The sequence below is a fragment of the Peromyscus maniculatus genome, chromosome 21, assembly GCF_049852395.1.
Source record: "Peromyscus maniculatus bairdii isolate BWxNUB_F1_BW_parent chromosome 21, HU_Pman_BW_mat_3.1, whole genome shotgun sequence".
Lineage (NCBI taxonomy): Eukaryota > Metazoa > Chordata > Mammalia > Rodentia > Cricetidae > Peromyscus > Peromyscus maniculatus.
In genome coordinates, this window is record NC_134872.1 from 14,632,342 (window position 1) to 14,657,700 (window position 25,359).

A 25,359-nucleotide genomic window follows, 5' to 3' on the forward strand; every position below is an offset into this window, starting at 1 on the left:
CTTTGTTACCATGGGACCTAGACTGTGGATATGAGCTAACAAGGGCTCTCTGTTAGCATGGGACCTAGACTGTGAATATGAGCTAACAAGGGCTCTGTGTTACCATGGGACCTAGACTGTGAATATGAGCTAACAAGGGCTCTCTGTTAGCATGGGACCTAGACTATGGATATGTGCTAACAATGGCTCTATGTTACCATGGGACCTAGACTGTGGATATGAGCTAACAAGGTCTCTGTGTTAGCATGGGACCTAGACTATGGATATGTGCTAACAAGGGCTCTATGTTACCATGGGACCTAGACTGTGGATATGGTTAACAAGGTCTCTATGTTACATGGGACCTAGACTGTGGATATGTGCTAAGAAGAGCTCTATGTTAGCATGGGACCTAGACTGTGGACCATGCTCACTAGGGGTCTCTTAGAGGACTAGTGAGAACTGAAAGTAGTCAGAGGGCTACTAGACTGTAAGGGTGTGCCAAGTCATTTTCTGGTTTCCGTGGTTGAGTTGTAGCTATGTATAAAAGCAAAGAACATAAAAAGAAACATGCTTTTTTATATATATAAGAATTACAAGTTGTGGCCTTTGATGATGACATGACATCATGCTGACAAGTTATTCTCAAAGATTTTTGTAGCAATCATTTCTGTATCTTTGATGTTATTTCAAAATAAACTTAAGATTATAATATCTCATGCATACTTACGGCATGGCAGAAATGGCACGTTTATGTTGTGTAGGTGACAATTATATGGAAATGTTCACAAAAATATATGCCTTATACAATCCCATGTGACTATAAAGGGCAAATGTGGAAAGGAAGAGGTAAGGAAAAGCTGGGTAACCAGCTGGGGAGAGGGGAGAAGGAAATGGGAACTAAGAAAAAATAAGAAATCTTAAAAAAAATATATGTATGAAATAAATAATGTCTATATGATTGGATTTGTGAATACATGACATATTTTAAAGTACAAAAGTAACGGGGAAAAAAAAGGTAGACAAAGTGTAAACTCCTGGGTGATTTCAGCCTGCTGTGCTTGGTCCCAGTCTTTGCATTTTTCCATCCTGCCTCACACAGGCAGCTTTTGGGTCCAAATCACTCAGCAGTATTCAATCAGGAACAATCAAGCGTGACAATCAAGTGTGCTGTGCTTTCTAACCACTTGATTACCCAAATCAAAATGAACTACTTTTATTTTGGATGAAGGGAGGGACCAGCTCTATTGAAGAGCTGAGTCAATTTTTATTGCTAGATAATTCTGTTTCCCTCTCTGAAGTTTGTTTACTTTAGCTGTAGCCCTCAAAAAAAAAAAAAGTCTACTCCTTCGTGGGAGTGGGTCATGTGGTGTCCAAGTGGGTCATGTGTGTGAGTGGGTCATGTGTATGAGTGTGGAAACAGAGGGGAAAAAAGATATTTTGTTTTATGATTTTTCAAACGATTGGATTTTGTGAACCTGTATCTTAAAAATATATTTGCAATAAGAACAAGAGGCATGTAATTGAATTCTTTGGGTTTCTTGAGTAAATTAAAACCTTCCAATGTAAATAATCTCTGATTTTTTAAAAATTGTTTTCTCAGCTGCAATTCTAGCAGGTAAGTGTGGGAACACCACAGGCTTTGTTCAGGTTGATGGGACTCACATTAATTTCCCTAGAAAACCGACTCCCGTTAGCTGCTTGTTGAGTGTTTCTCAGGAACACCGGTTTTGTTTCTTGTATCTATCAAAATCTCAGGGAAATAATGACATTTGTATACTTAAGCTTTCATCAACAAGAGCTTGCAGCCTGTGAAGCAATAAATGGCTTCCAGACGTTGAAATACACTCTGAGAATTATTTAAAAACCAAAACACAAAGCAGCAAGATTCTTTGCTGCCAAGTTATTAAAGGTGGGATTGAAAAGTTCCACAGAAATCTCAGCTATAAGTAGTTATCTCTGCAAATACTCTATCTTCAACACAGAATTCAAATTAGTCCTGTTTTCAGTTAACTTTAAAAAGGCAGAATGATCTAACTAACAAAAACTCCTTATGCCACCTACATTAGGCAATGTACACCTTTTTCCTTTGGATCATGCAACCGTCTCCTGGCATAAAGCAAGTGGAATCTAATATTCTCATTTACGGGTATAACTCTGTTAAATGTCATTTGGGAAAATAAGAATGCAAAAAGGGAGACCCAGGAGTATCCTCAGAAAACTGGGGAGTGTCACACCTTCAAAGTAGACATAACAAAACCTGTCAAAGGCACTCAACGTAGAACAAAGGTAAATCCAACGTATCTTTTTCTCAGGTGTCTAAAAGGTACAGTGCTGTCGCTCTATGCAAACTCTTTGGAATTGTGTGTAATGTCTTGTTAAAGATGATATTGTATTGGAACACAGGGATTCCCTCTTAGCCTGCCATGACCATCTCCACCACACAATGGAGGATGTGGTTACCTAGAGCAAGTATGGTCTTGTAGTCACGGCAGCAAACATTACAGAGACACTAGAGGGCAGAAAGAGGAGGGATCATGAGAACTCACTTGATTCCAGCGATCACTCCCTCCTGTCGCTGATGCATACAGTCTTGATGGATGAGCTGGGCATTGTGGACTCCAAGGCTATCATCTACCCTCAGTTACTCCACAGCATTAAAACAACAGCTTTAAACTCACTGGCCTTGTGAAGATGTTAATTGCCTTATCTGGATCAAAATATCTCCAAGTGATGTACATGAAATGTCCGTGTATGGGATTATTATTATGAGCTTCTCTTTCAGGAATACTCTTAATATGCAAGCCATAATTATGATATTTTTCTTAAGGCCTCAAAACATATAAAATTATGGACAGATATGTTTCACAAAATCTTTATGTTGAGTTCCATTTTCAAAAAGAAAATTACAGGAGATGTGATCCATACAAAAATGTCACATTCAGGGTCTGAAATAGATTACTCGGCATGTGATGGAACATGTCTGTTTTAAGAGTTTCCAAAATTAATGGATTAGTATGTAGCATTATAGGATGATTGAATTGTTAAAGTATGATTTTGTTAAATCCTCAGAAAAAAATTTAAACTATTTTTTGCTAGGTTAACTTAAAATGTAAATTTTAAAGAACAATTTTAAGACTGGTCTATATGTAGAGATAATTTTACATTTTTTATGGCTTTGCTCCATAAAAACATAAACATGTATTTGCCAATGTTTTTAGGATACTAATGCAGTCACTCAACATTAATTCAATGGTCAGAGAATACGTTTTGCTATCAATAATGCTATGCAGTTAGATGTTATAGCATCTAACTTTGTATATATTTATATTTAAAAAGGTATCAATATTATACTAGCAACATTCATAACCAGGTGGTGTATTTTGAGTCTCTATGTTCCTTGAATAAGAAATTAAATTTTTTTATTCATTCATTTTTAAAACTATAAAAAAACATAATAATATAAAACTAAAGCTATCTCATCAAAGTTGGACAAGACCAATCAACAGAAGAAAAAAAGCCCACTATAAAAAGAAGAATCAGAGACCCATTGGCTTGCACACTCAGGAATCCCATAAAAACACTAAACTAGAAGCCATCACATATACACAGAGGACCTGTGCAGACCCATGCAGGCTCTGAGCGTGCGGTTTCTGCCAGAGGTTCAATTATGCTTGTAACAGGAAATGTTCTCCTGAAGCCTGCAATGAACATCTGACAAAAACAACATGGTGAAAGGATCATTAGAAACTTTGTTCCTTTGGGGGCTGGAGTAAAGGCTCAGGGTTTAAGGGCATTTAGTGCTCTTGCAGAAGACCTGAGTTTGGTTCCCACCCCCTGTGAAGTGACTGACAAGGATCTGTGGCTCCAGCTTCAAGGATCTGACACTCTTTTGACTTTTCTTGGTTTCTGCATGCACATGGTGCACATACGTATACTTAGGCACACATATATATATACATTAATCCAGTCAATCATCAATCAATCAATCAATAATTTTAAGAAGAAATTTTGTTCTCTTTAAGATTTTCAAATGTATTAACTTTTTAATGAACATGGCATGGTCTCATCTGTAAATGCCCATCCATCATGTGTCTGTGGTATAGATTTCAATTTGTATGAGGATTTAAAACACAAGTCTAGGCTGCCAAGGTGGCTCAGCAGGCAAAGGTACTTGCCACCAAGCTTCAAGACCAGAGTTTGATTATTGGACCCTGCATGGTAGAAAAACACAACTCATTTCTAACAGTTGTTCTCTGAATTCCACACATGTGTTGTGGTAAATGTGTATATGTGTGTGTGGGTGTGTGTGAACATGTGTGTGCACACATAAATAAATAATTGTAATAAAATACATAGTTAGGTAAAACCATAACTAGAATGTTGTTTATTATAACTGTTTAAAAACATTTTAAAACAGCACAACTATATCACTTACCCCCTTCCCTGTCCTCACTCTATCCCCTCTCATGCTACTCCAACTCCCATTCAAGTTGGTAGGCTCTTTATTGTTATTATTATTGCTACACACACACACACACACACACACACACACACACACACACACACACACAAATTTGGTGCGGTTGTGTGTGTATAATTTCAGGACTGACCATTCTTCATTTAATTCTTTATATTCAAAGCCATTAGGCCTCTTAGAATGTTGATGTACTTGTAGTCAAAATTTAAAGTGGTTAGCTATTAAACAAAAATTTAATAGTCTATGTTTTATGTTTACTGTTAATCTCGGCAGTAGCAGCATCGGGGCTCACTTAAGTTCTGTTTAAGATAAAATGTTAATGATGACTTTACAGTTCTATTTAAGTGTGGTTAGCTCACTTTAACACCAGGAGATAAGGCTACTTGTGAATATTGGTGTTATTTTTTTTAATTGTTTAAACATGTTTCAAAATGTGTATTTTTCTAAAGCATTTTCTGAGATCAAAATTTAATGAAGCAATGTAAAATAGAACTGGATTTTCTGTGTCTGGAGCATTGGGGCTTCTTAAAAAGATGCTTCATTTCCTAATAATATATCCTAAAAGACTTAATTTGGACTCCTTACGAAACTGAGTGTTAGCAGGGTCAAGTTTGAGTATTTCAGAGTTACTCAAGAACTACAGAAACAAGAGGCAACAGCTGGTAAGGTCAGTTGAAGGTGGTGGGACTGGGGAGAGACAGTGAGACTGTGAGTTATCTTGGGACCAAATATCTCGGTTGACTTACTCCAAGTGAGGGCTACAGAGAAAGTGAAGTTCAGGGGTGACTTTATAGGAGGTCTGAGAATTTGCAAAGTGATGATGCTATTTAGGGAGTGAGGTAAACGCAGGAGTGTCCTTGTTTTCCTTTCGAGGATCAGAGTTAGTCTCAAGTGCTCCATCCAAAATAAATTAATTCAGAGGCTCCATGGCAGTACTATGACCGCCATCCCATGACTCCTTCAAAGAACAGAGCAGTATTTCCCTGTGTGTGTTGAGAATGTCGCCAGCTGAATAGCTTTAATGTACATGCGGGTGATTGCATGTAAAAGGCAGAGGACAACGTGGATGTCATACCGGAAATATTGCCCATCTTGTTTTCAGAAACAATGTCCCTCACTGGCCTGGAAATCACTAAACAGGTAATACTGACAAGCCAACAAGACTCACAGATTCTCATGCATCCACTTCCCCAGCTCCGGGACAACAATGTGTGCAACCATGCTGCCTCCTTATTTGAATATGAGGATTAAATTTAGGTCCTCCTGCTTGACGGGCAAGTGCTTTGCAGACTAAGCTATCTCTCTACCCCCCACCCCCATCAACTTTTAAACCTGATTTTCCAATAATTCAATTGAATTCAGCCTTCATCACAAAAGTTTTGAAGTAAGTTTAGATGTGAAGGGAATAGCCGAGGTAAGAATATCGAGGGCTTTGTGATTCAGAAGTAAAAATGCAGCATATAAGAAAGAGACGAGTAAGTCTGAGCTGTAGGGTGAGAGACTGTGAGAGTCATCCTTTAAGTGTTTGGTGAAGAGATGAGGCAGGACAAAAGCTAACGTAAACTTTCCCCCTTTTCCCACTGAGTCTTGGTTGTTGGGCTCAGTTTTAAGCCCAAATGACATCTACATTGGCCTGCACCAGAAGCTCCAGGACTGCTGTTCTATGCACACAGAAAACACTGAGTGCTGGGCTCAGTGTCCATCTGTAACCCCAGCACATGGGGAGATGAGGGGGCAAGGTGATGAGTCTGAAGCTAGCGTAGAGAGCAAGTTTGAGGCATCTCCTCGGCAATGTTAGATCCTGGAGTGGGGGTAAGAGGAGGAGGTGGAGGAAGAGAAAAGGATGATGGATGGGGGAGGGAAGAGAAGACACCTTTATCTTAATTCATTTTTATATCCCTCATTATTTTACAAATGGACCAGAGAAAGGTCCCTTTGTTGCTAGACCACAGTGAGTTCTTCTAAACTGCTAGTCCTCTTTGTGGGAAAAAAATTTTTTTTTCCGCTTGTTTTTCTGGAAGTTCCTGCTGTGAAATTGTAAAGAAGAAGCACAAATAAAGCCTTATCCCATGAAAAACAAGCATGTAAGTCACAGCCTGAGGCAAAAGGGTCAGGTGAAATTAGGTAGGAAATAACTGTTGCTTTAGACGTGCCTAACTTAGGATTCATCTCCGCCATTGTCCAGACATGTCAGATTTCATGTCACAATGTGAGCTCGTGGTTGTCTAAGGAATATTTATTATATTTTGTTTTCAATGGGAAGAAGGAAGAGCATACAAGCAGAAAATATATAAAAATATGTTTTCTACCAAATACTACTATTCTGCTAAAGGAACACAGAAATAAAATGACTCCTAATAATGTTCTTCTATACCCTTCTATACCAGTATCTCCCTCAGCCATCATCAGAGAGGCTTCCTCTACTGTAGATGGGAATTAACACAGAGACCCCACAACTGGACAATGTGCAGAGAGTGAGACACCTTGGAACACTCAGTCCTAAACCCCTCCCCTCACTGCTCCAGGAGTTATGTAGAAGGGGAAGCAAAAAAATTACAAGAGCCAGAGGGGATGGGGGACTCCAAGAAATCAGTGTCTTCCAGACAGACCAGGACTGACATGCATATGAACTCACAGAAGCCATGGCAGCATGCACAGGGCCTTCACAAGTCCAAGCCAGATGGGGTCCTAGTGCTGAGAGTGGGACATGGACACAAATTCCCATCTCTAACCCAGAAGCTGTCTCTAATTAGCATCTGCTTGCAAATGAAAAGTTAGTTTTCTCTAACAGAGTCTCTCTCAGTATATAAACCACACTTGAGGGTAGGTTCCAAGCCAAGCAGTAGATGGCCAACACCAAATGAACTCAATGGCATTTTTGTAGATATTTTTTGTGTGTCTCATTTTGCTTTGTGTTGGGGCATGTTTTTGCCTTACTGGTCTCTTGCTTGTATATTATGGTTCTTGATTTCTTTTTCTCTTGTGTGTGTGTGTGTGTGTGTGTGTGTGTGTGTGTGTGTGTGTGTGTGTGTGTTTGTGTGTGTATTTCTTGTGCTTTCTCTTTGTTTTTGCTTTTATTCTGCTTTGTTTGTTTATTTTGTTTCCTACTTGTTTTCTTAAGAGAAAAAGAAAGAAGACTTGGGATTATTTGGGTGGGGAGTTGGAACTGATCTAGGAAAAGATGGGAGTAGAAGAAACCATGATCATAATATATTGTATGATAAATTCATTTTAAATAGAATAAATGAAAAGTGTGGTTTCCTTATAACTTTACTTGCCTGCACATGAAAATTATCCTTGGGTAATCTACTTCCCATAGTATCAAAAACATCAAAATATTTCTTTTGAAACTTGTACATACCTGTTTATCTACTCAATAAAGAAAAACATTCACTATGAATCTGCTAGTTTTTGCAAGAAGCAGACAACTGACATTATGAAACAGCCTCACTCTGCTTCTTTCTCTCCTCCTTCTGTCTTCCCTTCATCCTTCTCTCCTTCCTCCCTTTCTCTCATATCTATATCATCCATCATCTATGTATATATGTATGCATCATCTACCAATCATCTATCATCATCATCTATTATGTATCAATTATCTATCATCTATCAGTCACCTATCAATCATACATTTGTCATCTATGTATTCATCTACCTATTGAACTATTAATTTATAATCTCTCTATCATCATTTATCTATCATCTGACCAATCTATTACCTAAAAATCAATTAATCTGTCATCTATCTATCTATCTATCTATCTATCTATCTATCTATCTATCTATCTATCTATCTACCTATCTATCATCTATCACCTTTCATCTATCTTTCTGTTTGTCTGTCTAGCTATCATATATCTATCTATCGATCTATCTATCATCATCTATCATCTCTCTATTGTCTATCTATCGTCCTCCTACCATCTGTCCATTCTTTATATAAACTACAATTTATGCTTGGAATGAGGAAAACACATCAGTATTTCACATATTTCAGCTGCATCTTCTATATTCCTGACATTCTTATGAGGTAATGCTAATAGTGAGAGAGTCATTCCAAATCTGAAATTTAGTCTAACAAAGGTACATAAATGAATTTTCCAACACACATATTGAAAACGAAGGAAAATCAGTGATCTTCCTTCTCCACGCATATAGGGGAAGTAGGGTAGCCTTCCAAAGGGGATAAATGGCACCTGTCATTTACGGGGAAACGGCATCTTCAAGCCTAATCTTCAGTTCTCATCAGTACAGTAACACATGAAGGATCTTGAATGCTCAGGGAAAATATTTGATCACAGAAGAGAAAATATTAAAGAAAAGCATCCACACAACACTGTCAATTATCTGGTGCACACCTGCACCTGCTGCACAGTGTTCATGAATCATAAACTCTGGTGTCATCTTCGGGGCAAAAGTACATCCTATTGTATAAGGAATATTTATCAAACAAAAAGGAAGAAAATGATAGAGGAGAGCAAGAACCTGAAACTTCTAGAGCGTTTCAAATGTCAGAAAAAACAAATTAGCACCTCTGACGGGCTCGGAGCCGCAGAGGGGCATGTGTAGGACAGCCTGCATTTAATTCAAGCTGTTATGGGAAGAATCAATTCTGTAGTGAGGTCAAGGCAGCAGGACATTTTTCCTCAAGACTAAAAATAATACTGCCTCCAGGCATGTGGGCTAAATTCCACAGCATTTTGAAACTATTGTTAAAGAATTTAAATATGGATAAAGATGAATGGAAAGCATGCTGCCAGCCTACATAACAACTCTGGGGCGAAGAAAATCCTATCCCACCTAACCATGATCAGTGAGAAACAGAGGTCTGAGGGCAGTTTTCCTCTCTGGAGTGCCATCCCTATAGCAGTCATCAAGTTAATATTCACACAAAGAGGAAACCACAAGCTTCCTAAACACCTTTAGGTGGAATGAAAGAACATACTGAAAGATGTATGTGGGTCTAGAAACAAGGATCATTGAAATCCCTAGATTTTAGGTAAAACAGACTTTCCTGAAGCAAATCCCCTACTACCCCAGGCTTTTCCTTTTCTTTTTATGTTGGGTGGCATCGCCACATACAAAGAAAGAGTAAGGACAGAGAGCTGCAGGCAGGCACCATCATGCCTCTTATTGCAAGACTTCGGAGGAGTAATTTGATGGGTGCTTTTCAACTTTGAGGTCATGAGTTTAAACTGTGTCTCAGTGGGTTATGAACAAAAGAGGTTGGTGTCCTATGAGAAACCCTTGATGGTGACACCCTTGTCCCTTCTTATCCAGTCTGCCACCACCATTGTGTTCTTTCTTTTGCTTCTTCCAATAACACAAAGGGGAACTGAAATGTCATTATAAGTGTTTTTTTTTTCTCCCAGCCTTTGTGCCAAAGAAATGTGAGCTATGAGAAAGGCAAACGTGATTCACCTTGAATGTTCAGTTAGTGTTATTCTCCTATAATAGGGTTCCCAGTCTTCCTCAGATTAATTGACATGAAAATGAGGATGCCTTATAAGCAAAAGTTATGGCTTATCTAATACAAGTTATATTATAAAGGGGAACATTGTTAGGGAAGATTGAATTGTAAACCATGGATAATTTCTTGACTTGAGTCTAAAAAATTAAGATTTTTTTGTGTTTTCTATTTCTTTTGATAAATAATTTTTCAAAGATGTAATTTTTCTCATTATTTCATTTCAATAAATGTGAATTAATATTTTATTTCCCACTCTATATCTTTATAATAGTATGGTTAGGTATTTTGTCTAGCTGAAGAAACACTGTATTTTCTTTGATTCACCTATTGGTATTCATGACATTTTATTATTATTACTGATACTCCTACTTGCATATAATTTTGCTGTCCAAATGTTCTATTAATGATTAAATAATAAAAAGGGAAACATCAAGTCACCTGGAGAAAAGCAGCAAAATAAATATTAAAGGAAAACCTTAGAAGTGCTTGGGAATTTCAATGAAACTCTGGCATCTGGGTATCCACAGGATGACACTCTCATAGCAAGTTTGGAGGTCAGAGGGCATAGCACCATAACAACTTTGAGGAAAACCTAGCTGTGTCCTATGTCACTATTCTCAAGGGTAAAAGTTGAGTCTGGGATTTTCCACAACTTAATAAATTATTAATAAATTATTATTATAATAAATATCTCTTTATGTAAAGTGTAGCTTCCTGAATACTTATATCAGAAACCTGTCCATTTCCAAGCAACACCAGGAAAGATAATGTCTGTTCTATGAACAGGTAAAGTAATATCTTATGATTAATTTTGATCTTTTTAAGGAAAATTATTAATATTTGTGGGCATTAAAAATCAGTGATGTCTACTATGTCATTTTCAACACAATATATAAACACACACACACACACATACATGCAGAGATACACAAACCTAGATACCACACATATAGACACATATACTTACACAGACACACAGACACACACACAGACACATGTTGACATATGACACTCATATACACATGGACACATGCACACAAACATAGACACATAAATACACACATGCACACACATACACAGACACACACACATACTTGCACATACACTAGCACACACACACACACACACCTAACTATACTGTGCTCATACTGACCCTTTCTTACTCTTCACTAAACAGCATATTCTACTGCACATATAGTTAGAGATGTAGGAAGATATATTTATATCTGGCTTGCATATGAGAGATAAAGTGACATTTCACCTTTTTTCCTTCGCTTGAATCCCCTTCTTTATACAGCACTTCCTCCTCATATAGTCCTTCCCCCGATACCATTTTCATAATTGTTTAAATCCCAGAGACAGTTATGGACATCATATGCAAAATGAGTTGGAGCTACATATTCAGTATATCTGGAGGTATATCTGAAGTGGTTCAGTATGCTTTGGTCAGTGACATGAAAATAGTGAAAACCAGGCTATTCTTTTATAAGAATCTCCTATGCCAGGAACCTTGAGCTGCAAATAGAAATATCATCACAAAGCATCCTTTTCATATAAATGAGTACACTGAAACACAGTCATTAAAACATATTTGTAACCATAGGGAAAGTGAAGTTTGCCTCAGCCTCTGAATACCACCATCAACCTGAGTCTAGGATTGCTCCCCCTGGTATGACACTATAGCCCAAATAAACCCAGCTGGGGAAACTGGGACAATGGTTGGCTATACTCTTCTGCTGTGGAATGTCATTCTGTATGCTGTGAATGTGTGTTGCTCTGATTGGTTGATAAAAAATGCTGATTGGCCAGCAGCCAGGCAGGAAGTATAGGTAGGGGAAGCAGACAAGAAGAATTCTGGGAAGAAGAAGGGCTGAGTCAGGAGTCGCCAGCCTGACACAGAGGAAGCAAGATGATAAGGCAGAACTGAGAAAAGGTACCAAGCCATGTGGCTAAACATAAATAAGAATTATGGGTTAATTTAAGTGTAAGAGCTAATAAGTAATAAGCCTGAGCTAATGGTCAAGCAGCTATAAATAATATTAAGTCTCAGGGTGATTATTTTATAAGCAGCTGCAGAGAGACCACAGGGCCAGGCAGGACACTGGAAAATTTCCAACTACACTCTTCAGTTGCAAAGCATAAAATATTCAAGCACGTATTGCCTATCCCATCATTTCCTCCCAGAATCAGTGCAACCAATCCCTGCCAGCCTGTGATAGGTTGTCAATTGTGCAATCTATGGAAGAGATCGGCTGTGGAAACACCCCCTGCTCTGCATCCACATGCCACTTGTCTCCGTCCCTTCCTCTCCAGAGAGAAATGTCATTCACTAGAACACAAGCAAGTGTGCAAGTGTTTCTACCCAGCACCATATAAACTAAAAGTTATCACATGGGGTCTTTGGGCACATTACACACACAGACACACATATTCATATCCTAGGCACACCTGTAGATTTAACAAAACAGCACCAATCCTCATGGCTTCACTGACTTCCAGACTGTACATCAGCTGTGGGAAGCGGGGAGGGCTCTGGTTGTTGGGAGGGAGCACCTCGATGTACACGGTGCAGATGGAGTGCCTGCGAGAGAGAAGGGAACACGGTATTTAATGATCCACACTACTCTGGAACTTAGAATGCATGTTTTATTTGTTTGCTGGGTTTACAGGACAAGAAAATTTCAACTTTTATAGAAAGCAATAAAATCATGAAAGAATAAAACAATAAAAGTTACCACCAAAATATAATGCCTTTGTGAAATTAGCTTAGTAAAAGAAAAAATACCACTTCCAGTACCTGTTCCTACTACTTGGATGAATAGTGTAAGTTAAAAAGCAGTGGCTGTAGAGGAGAGCTAATAAATTAACTTGCCTTAACTGATGATCCTATTTTTAATCCTGTTTTTAGCAGTGAAGAAAAGCAAACAAACAAAGTCTTTGTATAAACACTTGGTAATAAAACTTGTCTTCCAAGTTCTCTTCCAATTAAATCAGGTGAAGGAGTATTGATTAATTCAACACATAGCTACACAAATGAACACACACACACACACACACACACACACACACACACAGAGAGAGAGAGAGAGAGACAGAGAGAGACAGAGAGAGACAGAGAGAGACAGAGAGAGACAGAGAGAGCGAGCACATAAACAAAGGGCTGTGTTGTGTTTTACCAGTTCTGTAACATCAATCACTGTGAATACTGTGAATTTTTTTTTTTTTTTGGTTGAATGTCAAAATCATAAAGTAATCCTAGGGTAAGTTCATGGTAATAAACCTGGAAATGTTGTAAAATTTTGAAAATAAAATGAAAAGCTGAAAATTACCTTTAGTTAAAGCCTATAATGAGGGGAAATTTTCATGAAGGAAATAAAGTCACTTTATTGTCATAAGTAAAATTTTTACCATTTTCACATCCGTTCTTTCAGCATCTTCTAACACTGGAATTTTAGACAATGAAATTGAAGAGAGCTATAAGGCTTTATAAAGAGAAACACTGACAAAATAGATAAATGGAACACATAAATTTACAGATCTGGTCCTTTACCATGTAATTCATACAGTACTCCATAGGAACATTCTTTGCTTCCTAAAATGTAGGCTTTATGAATTATTTTTTAATTGTATTTTTAAATTTAAAACATTTCAGTGGCAATTCCTGTTTAGGGACTAGAATTTCCTTAAAGTAAAAAAAAAACAAAAAACAAACAAAAAAAAAACCTTTTTATAATGTATTTCAATGACATATTTTTCTAGAAGTAACTAATCTGGTCTTCTTTTTAAATGATTTAGGTGCAGACCACAAGTGCTGAGATCTGGGTGGCAGCTTGTCCATCCATAACACGCATGGGTGCAAGTTGCCGAGTTCTCTGCAGACAGATCACACACACTGTTAAGCATTTCTATTAAACTGGGGTCACTTCAAGACATTTATTACTTCTATTTATTGCAATGCTGTTCCAAAGTAAACTCATTTTAAGTTAAATACGTCAGAGTTTTAGAACCAGTTAAAGTGTCTGAATTCATTATCTCTGGTTTACATTTTGTGAAAGTGCCCTCCCAAAAATTAGTAATTTTTTTTCCTATTGAGATATATTCAGATGGAGATATAGATGCCATGGTGAAGTCATTAAAAGACTTAATAGCTAAAATTTAGCTTTTAAGGCTTAACTAAAATGAGTTAAAGCAGGGGTTCTCAACCTGTGGTTCATGACCCCTTTGACAAGCCTCTAACTCCAAAAATATTTACATTATGATTCATAACAGTAGAAAATTACAGTTATGAAGTTGCAATGGAAGAAATTTTATGGTTGGGGGGTCACCACAACATGTGGAACTGTATTAAAGGGTCTCAGCGTGGGGAAGGATGAGTTAAAGTAATAATAAATCATTGTATATAAGCTTGTAAGTGATCCTACAAGGCCAAATAACAGAAAGTTACAGTTTTTCTTTGTTGTTTGTTTTTTTTATTTGTTTCTTTTGTTTTATTGTTTTTGTTTTCCAGACAGGGGTTTCTCTGTGTAGCCCTGGTTGTCCTGGGCTGGAACTCGCTCTGTAGACTAGGCTGGCCTTGAACACAGAGATCTGCCTGCCTCTGTCTCCTGAGTGCAGGCATTAAGGTTGGGTGCCACCACCGCCACCATCTGGCTTTTATTTTATTTTCAATACCAGTTTTATTGTTAATGAGTCCTATTTCTGTGGTGAGAATGGGGGGATTTTCATCCTCAGCTGGGCTGATGCCCCTAGCAACAGGCTTGGCAGTACTCACAGGTGAGTCTCAGAAACTGGGTGCTATACTCATTTGTTTTTGGGAACAAGTCTGACTACTTATCCCAGGCTGGCCTAGAACTTTCATCTACATTGGTCTTGAGTTAACATGATCCCATCTCTATCTCTGGCGTGTTGGGATTATGTTCATAAACCACCATCCCCAGACCAATTGTCAGATGCTTTGGCTAGATAATGCTTTATTGGGCTATGGTTGCCCCTCCCACTTTGTGATCTTGGGCTGAGACAGAGGACCACTCTGGTCCAGGGTGACTGCCTTTTCATTTTCTCTTCCCTCTTTTTTTCTCTCATAACTCAGGGGGTTGGATTGCTAGTCACGCTTCCAACACCTTCTCAGGATTTATCTCTCAGACTTGTTTGGGGAAGATCATATTTCAGTCGCACCTTTTTCATCCCTCCTATCTCGGCACTCTGTTGTGGTGCATTTAATAAGTACCAGTCTTTTTGAGGGTTACTGCTTTATAAAATGAGATCTCCTCTTTATCCCTGATGTCAGCATAGTGTCATAGCAAGCATCCCTAAAATTGAATGCCTATAGCATTAACAATAAAATGATGACTTAAGGCTGTAATAAATAGCAATCATTCACCAGCATAGTTTAAGCACATAGTAAAGCAGGGCAGTCACTAGGTAAATAATAACATTTTATGTGAGTATTTCATATTTACATTTATAGCCAGTCCTAAATGCATAAAACCAAGCTTTTTTCTATCCATATTTTATTTTGGTAATAAGGCAAGTATGATGCAAATAAGTTTCAATTTCTGAAAATGAAAATTATTGAGGTCTTATTATTCTTATTTTGTTGAGAAAAGGTTCAAAGCAGAACAAAAGAGGTAATGAATTTCTAAGACAGTTTTATGACTCAAAATGTCTGTTGAATCACCTAATTTGAGTAGCTTGGTTTATAATTTTAAATAATCACAAAGATTAAGTGACTGAATTAAAGTTTCCAAGCTCATTAACAACTGCAGATAAAATAAAAAGGCTTCTGAACTCTTTAGGTCTCATAAGAATGCATTTTAAGAAGTATACTGGGAGAGGTTTTTTTTTTTTTTTATTTATCCCATGGTTGTGATATGAAAGGCCCTTGCTTTGTTATAAATGATGGGGTCTTATTCCAAATCCTCAAGTATTTGAAGTCTTAGACTCAGACTATGAAATTAGAATATTTGATTAGTTATGCCATAACTGAAACTCCATGATGAAGTGTATTTCTTTATTGTAAGGGGAAAATAAAATATGAATGAAGAAGAGCCAGGAAGATGGACGAAATGCACTTTGACTTTGGAAACATCATAATTTAAAAAGAGAAAATAGCCTAATTTTGTATCACTATGATAATAATCAGTATGATTGTGCTTATGCAGTTATATATGACTACTTGTTTCTATGACAGAGTTATTTTTATTATTTTCTCTGCAAGACTTCAAACAGAGAAATCACAGTGTGTTTTCCTTTCTCCCCTCCACATTAATAACTTGCTACAAAATCTATATTCATAGCTTATTGATTCCATTTGACTATCTTGGCAGAAAATGCAGACATCTACAGAAGCATACACTTCATATTTCAGTCCAACACAAGAGAACACCTATCAGAATGCTGTGGGATGTTCTGTATGCTGTGAACGTGTTGTTCTGATTGATTGATAAATAAAACGCTGATTGGCTGGGAGCCAGGCAGGAAATGTAGGTGGGATAAGCAGAGAAGAGAATTCTGGGGAGTGGAAGGCTGAGTCAGGAGATGCTGCCAACCATCGCTGCCAGGAGAAGTGAGATGTAAAGTACCAGTAAGCCACAAGCCACGAGGCAACTTATAGATGAATAGAAATAGGTTAATTTAAGATATAAGAACTGGATAGCAAGAAGCCTAAGCCATTAGGCCAAACAGTTTAAATAATATAAGCGTCTGTGTGTTTATTTGGGTCTGAGTGGCTGCAGGCCTGGGTGGACTGGAGATAACTCCAGCAACATCAGAAGAAGATGGGGGCAGAGGTTTAGATGGACAACCTTTTTACATATGTAACACACAAGGCCTCACAGACAAAGGGGAGCATTTGTGTAACTTCATGAAAGAATAAGCATGAAAAGGGTAAAATTTGCACAACCAGGGAGAAGGAGTAGGCAAGGAACAGAGGGAGCTACTGAAACTGGAGTGTACAACCATTCTACTCCATCAAGCGTGAACTTTATCTCAACAGTGGGGCAGTCAACACATTTGAAGCAGGGCACTGATTGGAATAAATGTTCCAAGCCTCCTCCCTGTTTCTTCCCTGACCTTTCCCACGATGCCTGCACAGACGTTTATAGCCAGTGCAAGACCAGTATCCCACCAGGCCTTTCTTTACGTTTATTTCCAGCGTCTCCCCCAGAACATGAGCAATTTTAGGAATCCACTATATTTTTGTCAAAACAGATGGATGGCCTTCTGTTATGTCTTTATCACCCTGTACAATTATTTTAAAGGGCATATGTTCACAATGGAAAATTTTCTGTTGGGGAACATTACTTTGTCATAGTTTAATTAAGTACTAAGTTGGATTCCATGACAAAAAAAATAAGATTATATGAGGATGATATATCGTATGTCAGTCATTTTATTGTCATTGAATGAGGAGCTGTTGGGATCAGCACTGTTTCCATACCAGATAATAGTAATAATTCATTCCAGGATTAAAGAATATTCACTCAACTTAATTGAATGAACTTAATATTAACTAATAGACACCACTAGAGTAAGTGATGCTTTAATCTTAGGGCATTTTTAACCCTTTAACTTCTGTCTGCATGTTTGCTCACATCAAAGCCCCATACAAAACAAAACGAAACGAAACGAAATGAAACGAAGCGAAACGAAACGAAAAGAAAAGAAAAAACTCTAAGAATCCAGCAATGGATTTCTACTGCTGTCACTCTGAACTTGTGGACACTTCACTAGGACAGGAGTAACAGAAGCCTGAAGTCATTTTATACTGGGTCTGAGTCTTAATACCATCTGAATGTACAAACCCAAGCTGTCAAACTGAAAAAAGAAATAATACAGAGAATGCCCCCAATTCTAATTGTTGCTGCCAAATTTTTCAAGGCTGCTACTTATGGACATGTATATTCCATTGTTGCTGGTGGTGTCAGTCCATAGCTGTCTATACTTTTATGTTGGTAACTTTCAAATGCCATCTTCCTTTCAAAGGAAACATTGAAAGCAAAGCCTCCCAACTCTTCAGTTCACTCACCAACTCAATTTGAAGGCTTAATTTCCCTCCAGAAAACAGTGAATATTATTGTCCAGCAACAAACATTACATTATCCTTGCAGGTAGAAAGGGGGTGTGTAGATTTTATTCTCTGCCGTTCCCAAGTGGTGTCTGAAGAGTATATTGGTGATATTGTAGTGGGCATGGCTGCCTTCCACATGTGATGTCTGATGACATAGTATAAGGCAATCTTTTAGCATCCAACTCATTTAAAAACAAATAAAGAAAGCTGATGTCACCGAGAGGACAGACACTCCCCTCTGAGGATGATGATTTGAATGCTATTTTACTTGAGTAAAATCCTTTTACTGAACTAGCTTGTTCAGGCAGAGTTGAGCAATCTGCACACAGGAAAAAAACAAGCTGAGTATTCTCTGCTATTACTCATTAAGTGTAGCAGTAGCCCCACCCTGAGCTTTGCTCTCTGTGTTTTCAGTCACTCATGACCGACTGTGGTCCCAAAGTATTCAATGAAAAAAAATGGAATAAAGATTTGCTAAGTTTTAAATTGCATATCATTCTGACTAGCACGATGAAGTCTCCCCTCTCTTTTCTGCCTTGGCTGTCAATCAGTCACTTTCCCTAAAACCCTGCTGCCTATATGATGCATCCTCTCACTCATATAACAGCTTTCTGTTGGTGGGACCTTGTTTCAAGCAGCCTTTCTTTTATTTAATAAAGACCCCAAAGTGTAAGTGTGTGATGCTGGCAATGCTGGACTATTATGTCACTACAATAATTGGATTTCATCATTACCATTACTGTGTTACTGCTCTTCATTTATAAAGTATATTATAAATATGTGAATACAGTAAGAAAACAGCATACATACATACAAAGTCAACACATCAATAATTCCCTTTGTGAGTGATGTCCTGGTTGCTCACTGGAGGTGAGCCTATTACAAAGAAGGGGCAGTGCCACAATCCATGGGGTGATTTAAAACCCTTACATCATAGTAACTGTAATATCTTGACACATGTAAATCAGGCCAGATCTATTCAGCATGATAATGTCTTCAACTAAAGAATAAGTTATGTAATATAAAATAAACTGAAGAATATTAAAGGCCTTTTATGAACTTTTAACTGAAAATAACAAAAATGTGACTGTTTTTTATAGTAGTCCCTTTTAGTATTGATAGTGTACAAATAGAATAATTTTTCGAAGAACTATGGGACCTAGTGGGAGTCACCTTCTCTCTGCAGGTGGGGCGTTGTCCGAGGCCTGCACTGTAAGTGCATACGTCCGTCCCACGACCAGCTCCACTCCTGGGGCAATGCTCACCAGCCCGGTGGTCCTGTTGATGACGAAGTCTCCTTGGGCGCCCACCAGAATTTCATAGGAGATCTCCCCATTGGAGCCTTCATCAGCATCTACTGCCGTCAGCTGGAATTGAAAAATCACAACACAAATCTTGTTAGGATTCAGCCTTTTGCCACTGTGTGGCTTCCCCAAGGGAACTGATTTCAAAGATGAAGATAATACAGCGTGCATTTGGTGTGCAAATGTGTGCACTGCTTTTGCGTTTTGTTGTAACACCGAGTCACTACAGGAACCAGTATTGTTGTTTCGTCCCTTGTGATGTTCAGAACAGTTTTTCAATATTGAAGACTGTATTTATTCTAATTTAATGAAAGGAAAAAGGAAAGAAAGCCTTAACATAAAATTTAAGAATTTATTCTTTATCTTACCTGCCATTCTTGACACATGAACACATATCACTGTGGTCTGAGACCAGGACAAAATGAAAGGGCAAAGTTTGTTTTATTTCCACTCTGCTTCTGTTGGCCTGTTTTCCCATCTACAGTGCTCTCCTGCCTTAACCTCTTCCCACTGGCTTATGATGGACTGGTAAAGCCCACGCGACAAAAACCATTTTCTTTTAAGAAAAGAGAATTGCTTTCAGAGCCACGGAGATGACGGCACATAAGCACCTGAAGACTTGATGTGCACACATTTAAAATCACTTGTAGGCAACTGGTATTTATTTATTGCCTGTGAGAGGAGAATGACCATTGTTAATCCCATAAAGCAATATTAAAGCGATAGTGTTGAACAAAGTTCCTCCACTTTTTGATAGATATAGATTTACAAAGAAGGGAAGAAATAATCCTGGTAGGAGATGTTACTAACATCCTCTTCATAAGCTTTCACACAATCCTATGTTCACCCAGTGTAGAATATGGAGGGAATAAGTACACGGCCTCACTGTACCCAGGAAGGAAAGCTGAAATTGTCTTTTGGATAAGGACAGCACATCCCTTTAACCAGTTAGCCTCTTCTTTGGTCACTTTCCCTTGTGCTCTGCTAATACCTATCACACTGAAGTCCCAGATCTTCCAAGTTCAGAGTCCCTTGGGGATTTGGTGAAGCCTGGTGCACATTGCTGGTGAAAATGTGAATGTTTCAGATTTACCCAAGAGAGCCAGTGTTAACAGATGGCTCATGTTTACTATCACCAGAAAAATGCAAAGAATTTTCACATATCCATTTCTGACTGATTGAGGAGACACATGGCACATGTTCTAACTCTGATTCCATTTTATACGGGACTGGAGAGATGACTCCGTGGTTAGGTGCAGTTGTTACTCTTCCCGAAGACCTGGGTTCAACTCCCAGCACCCACATGATGGCTAACAACCATCATTCTAGTACCTGCGGATCGGATGCATGTACCACGCATGTAAATGATGTACATGCAGCATGAAATGAAAACACTCATACACATAAAAAAAATCTACTTTATAACTGTGGTTTGTGTGTGTGTAGGTTAGAGGACAACTTTCAGTAGTTTGTTTTCTCCTCCTATCACATGGGTTCCAGGATGAAATCCAGGCTGTCGGGCTTGACACAAGATGCCTTTACCCACTGATCCATCCATCTTGCTGGTCCTCTAATTATACTTTTAATTATTCACTGCACTTGGAGTGGTCATGGGCACAGAAATAGCAGCAACAAAAATAGAGAAGACCAAAGGAAGTTGAGAGACTGGCATTAAGGATGCTACATCCAGACATTGGTATTTTAGGTAGAGAGATGTGGCTGCCACAGGGAAGACATTTCCTGAAATGATTCTGGGACTTACGTAGGCACGACAGACCATACACCTAAAGGCAAAGGAGACGGGATCTATTTGTAGAAAGAGTCAAATGAATGATGTGTATTTGGGGTGAACTGGTCCTGTCATAAGAAGTCATGATCTTTGGTGTGAGGATAAAATTAGAACCGTAGAGGGCGGGTAATGAGGAGGAGATATCAGTTTTGATTATAGTAAATCACTTACACAAAATGTCTTAGGAAATCTTAATTAAAACTTAGCTCAAAGTGGATTCAATATTAACATTTTTCTTGGGAATTAAATTGGCTAAAGAGATTTAATGATAAATGGCAGTGCATCCATTTATGAAGAGGAGCTGGGAGTGTGCTTTGGGGACACAGGTATTATGGATGGTCTTATTTAACATTTTTATAAATGAGGTTGGAAGGGAGGCGGGGATAGAAGATAATTAAATTGAAGAAGGCACCCATGTGGGAGGTGCTATAAATATCAAACAGTGCTACGGAACACAAGTGTTAAGAACTCACCTAAATCTGCCACCAGTTTACCAGAGATGAGCTCACCTATTCTGCTAACACTGCAACTAACCCCTCAGAAACTATCAGCCTGTGGAAAGTTTAACAAGCAAATGAAAGTGATGAGAGTATGTTTAAGAGAATTAAACAGTTTCAAACAATCTTGATTGTCTCATTCTCTTAGTTTTGAGTTGTAAGAATTAACATCATTTTGCACATTACCAAGCATTTCTTTTGAAGAAATTATCAGTAGTCTAGGATTAAATTGGGTTGGTTTCCCCGGTAGGATTAATATTGAACTACTCCTCTGAGTACCCAATCAATACCAATACTTTTCCTGTATAAAACTGATGACTCAACACATTTCTTTTAAATTCTCAGTGAAGGTTTGCTGTGGATGGCCCAGCTGTAGTCTACATTGTGGGGTTGGATAGAAGTATCAATGACATCTTGACAGCTGAAGTACTCAGTGCCATTACAATACAGTGACTTGTGTCCAAAGTCATTAGGTGAGGGTGTAGGAAACACATATTCTATCATGAGATGGGGAGAACTACCTCATAAATTAAAAGTAGCTGTGGAAATGACTGACTATAGAAGACGCTAGTGTAACATCTCCAATGAAATGAAAATGAATCCTGCCTTTTTAATGCTTTAAATGTTTTTAATAACTAAATGATAAATACTGAGCTATTTATTTCTTTTCCATATTGTATTACAGTCCTTTCCATGAAGTTTAAGCATACCCTTCCATAATTTTGTTCCGCTATTTTTAAAATGTATGTATTCTAGAGGTCCCAGCCTGATTTGATCATTGATGCTATGCCTTCCTGGGCATCCTGGGTTAGTGATAATGAGAGACTTTGTTTACATTGAGTAGTTTAGCAATTCTCAATCCATATGTGTGTGATGTTGACACTTGGCTCCTGTAAGGAGGCTGTACAGTACTGGAATTGTGGCTATTTCTGTTGGCCCTGTCTACCCTAAGCTGAGATAAACTTCCACACAGATAATGCAGGTCCAAGAATTAAAGCAAGTGTCATAGATACTGATGGCCTCATATACAGTTATGTCCAAGGTTGAATGATACTGAAATCTCTTGATACATAAATCAAAACTCTACCTTCAAAAAAGCTAATTGAAATTGAAAGTATGCCACTTTATGAATAATAATTTTAAATCATATATGAAGAGACTTTTGTAACTGGTTATGAGGCATACTATCATGAGGAATAAGTTTGTCATATGTACTCTTCTTCTTGGTTTGTGCTGGGCACATACCTCTCTCCCCATAATGCATTTGGCACCCTTGCTCACTAGCCTTCATGCACTATGCACACACATGCCTCTCCAAACAAGCATCTAGTGACTTCAGATCCCTGCCTCCATTTTACTTTCCTTATGTCCTAATAGGAGACCAGAAAAGAGAATCTGGCTTGAACTGGTTTTGGGGCAAGTAAGACAAAATTGTATCCTCCACTGAACTTTATCTTATCCCTGTGCATAATTTGGTGTACATATGATTAAAATTATATATATCATGAAAATGAACAAGGGCAACAATACATAACTTAATATGTCCATAACAGTTATGTTCTTGGCTCATGCCATGACCTTTGTGTAGTATGATTGTGTCCTGATATCATGGTATGTGGTAAATGTGATCACAAAGTCATCTAACCATCTATGGTTAATTAATCATTATAATGGTCAGAAGTCTTAATATGAAGATAGTAGCATTACTTTTACTGAGAAATTGTAAGATAATGAGTGATGAAATGCAAATAGCAGACTTTTTCTCTGTATTCATTTTTATATTTTAAAATTATATTTATCTAAATTTTAAATTGAACACATTTTTAAAGTGCCTTACTTCTTACGATATCTGTTAATGTTCTCTTTATTATCACAGTTGACTATTTGAACCAGATGTAGAGAAAATAATAGAGCCATTTGGGTAAGATTTGGTGGCATTTAGAACAATATTTGTTCATTAATGCTCAATTATGGCTCTTTTTACAATGAAGATAAATTTACAAAATAAATTGTAGATGGATGATATCCTAAAATATGTCAACTTGAATTCAATAATTCTGGAAAATACTCCATTATTTCATGGGAAGAGAGTTATAAAAGTACGCTACACAAGGCCATGTGATAGTGATATTAACAGAATTAAATTGTAAACTTCATTGAGAGAGAGAGAGAGTCATAATCTAGAGGAATCATTCACTTCAGCGTGAGTCATGAATACTGCAAAGCTCCAAGGCAATGCAGAAGGAGCTACATGAAAACCAAAATACAAAAGTTCATAAATGATACAGGGTGCTATTCTTAGGGAATATACTGTTGAGTAAGGAAAAAATATGCAAAAAAACCCAAATAAATTCATGTTGACATTTTGTAATCTCTATATTTTAAAACCAACATAATAAGAGGCTACCAAGTGACAGGGTAGATACAAAGTTGCTTAGGCATAGACTAGATTCCAGACATTGTCTGAAAGATGCAGATATGACAGGAGGAAAAGGATAAAGAACAAGATATAAAGAACAAGACATCCTATTGTGTCCCATGTGCAGTGTAAGGGAGCTGCATCCATGAAGGGGATTTCATGAGATTATAATGGACCTACGGAGACAAGTGATGATGGAGCCACTGTACTTGTCACACAGAGCATTGCTATACGGGGATGATGCTGGTGTGAACACTCTGTTCAGAAATGCCAGAGTGTTCTTATCCATTGCTTATACATATCACGCCTCATCACCCTTACTATAGAGTGTGTTCCTTCTGTATCACATTGCCAGCACAGCCTCACATGTGTGCATGTCACACACTTGCCTTTGCCCTGTGTTGTTTGCTCATGTGGCCTATGGTGTTTTCACAATGACAAATATCTAATGAAGCATTTCTAAGGACTTATTTCCATCAAGAAGCAATGCATTGACTGCTCTGAACACTTCTGGAGAGGCCGACACCAAACTGTAAATTGAAGCTCACAATGAACCCATAGATAGTACTGACAGCATGCTGACGAAACATTCCCTAGACTGCAGTAAGTCTTTGAAAACCCCTGTGCCAGAAGTAAAAGAGGAAAGGGTTGATTCATATGACATGTGCAGCACACAGGGGACTCTCAAACCACACGTGCAACACACAGGAGTCTAATGAGACATGCACAACGTGCAGAAGAGTCTCTACTGTTTCCTCCATCATGGTTGTTTAGTGTTGGTTTTGGTATTTTGGGTTTGGAAATCTGGGGAGACTGACATGCTTTTAGTTTGGAAATATGGCTGCAAGAGGCAAATAATGGAAGGGGATTATTTTAATGTTTATTTTTTAACTTTACCTTTATTTAATTATTTGTATGCATATGTGAGTGTATATGTGTGGGTACGTGTGCTGTGCCATGCATGTGGAGGTCAGAGGGCAGCCTTTAGGATTAGGTTCTCTTCTTTTCACAATATGGGATTCATAGATTGAACTCTAGTGCTCTCGCTTGATGGTAGGTGCCATTAGTAATGGCTGAGTCTTTTCATTGACACATATGGGCCATTTTTAATAAGATTTTAATTTGTTTTTAATCTTCTCAGTACTTGCTTCCATGTATATATGTGTACCACATACATGCGTGGTGCTTTTGGAGGCCAGAAGAGGGTAACAGATACCCTGGAATTGAAATCCAAAGCTGCCATTTCAGTGCTGGGAACTAGATTTGAGTCTCCTGCAAGAGCAGCAAGTACTCTTAAGTGCTGAGTCATCTGTCCAGACCCCATAGGACTTACCTATGAGGATGAAATGATGG

At 38.0% G+C, this 25,359-nt stretch overlaps 1 protein-coding gene across 3 annotated transcripts in view; it reads right to left on the bottom strand.

The window, feature by feature from the left end:
• The window catches only part of Pcdh15 (protocadherin related 15), a 1,435,956-nt gene that overhangs the window by 266,351 nt on the left and 1,144,246 nt on the right, over positions 1–25,359 (bottom strand). For all 3 annotated transcript variants that reach the window (XM_042266444.2, XM_076556997.1, XM_076556998.1), the window contains 2 exons: positions 19,171–19,364; positions 12,378–12,510 (listed from right to left, as the gene is read on the bottom strand). In XM_042266444.2, coding sequence (XP_042122378.1) covers positions 12,378–12,510; positions 19,171–19,364 — 327 coding nt within the window. The remainder of the gene's footprint in view (positions 1–12,377; positions 12,511–19,170; positions 19,365–25,359) is intronic.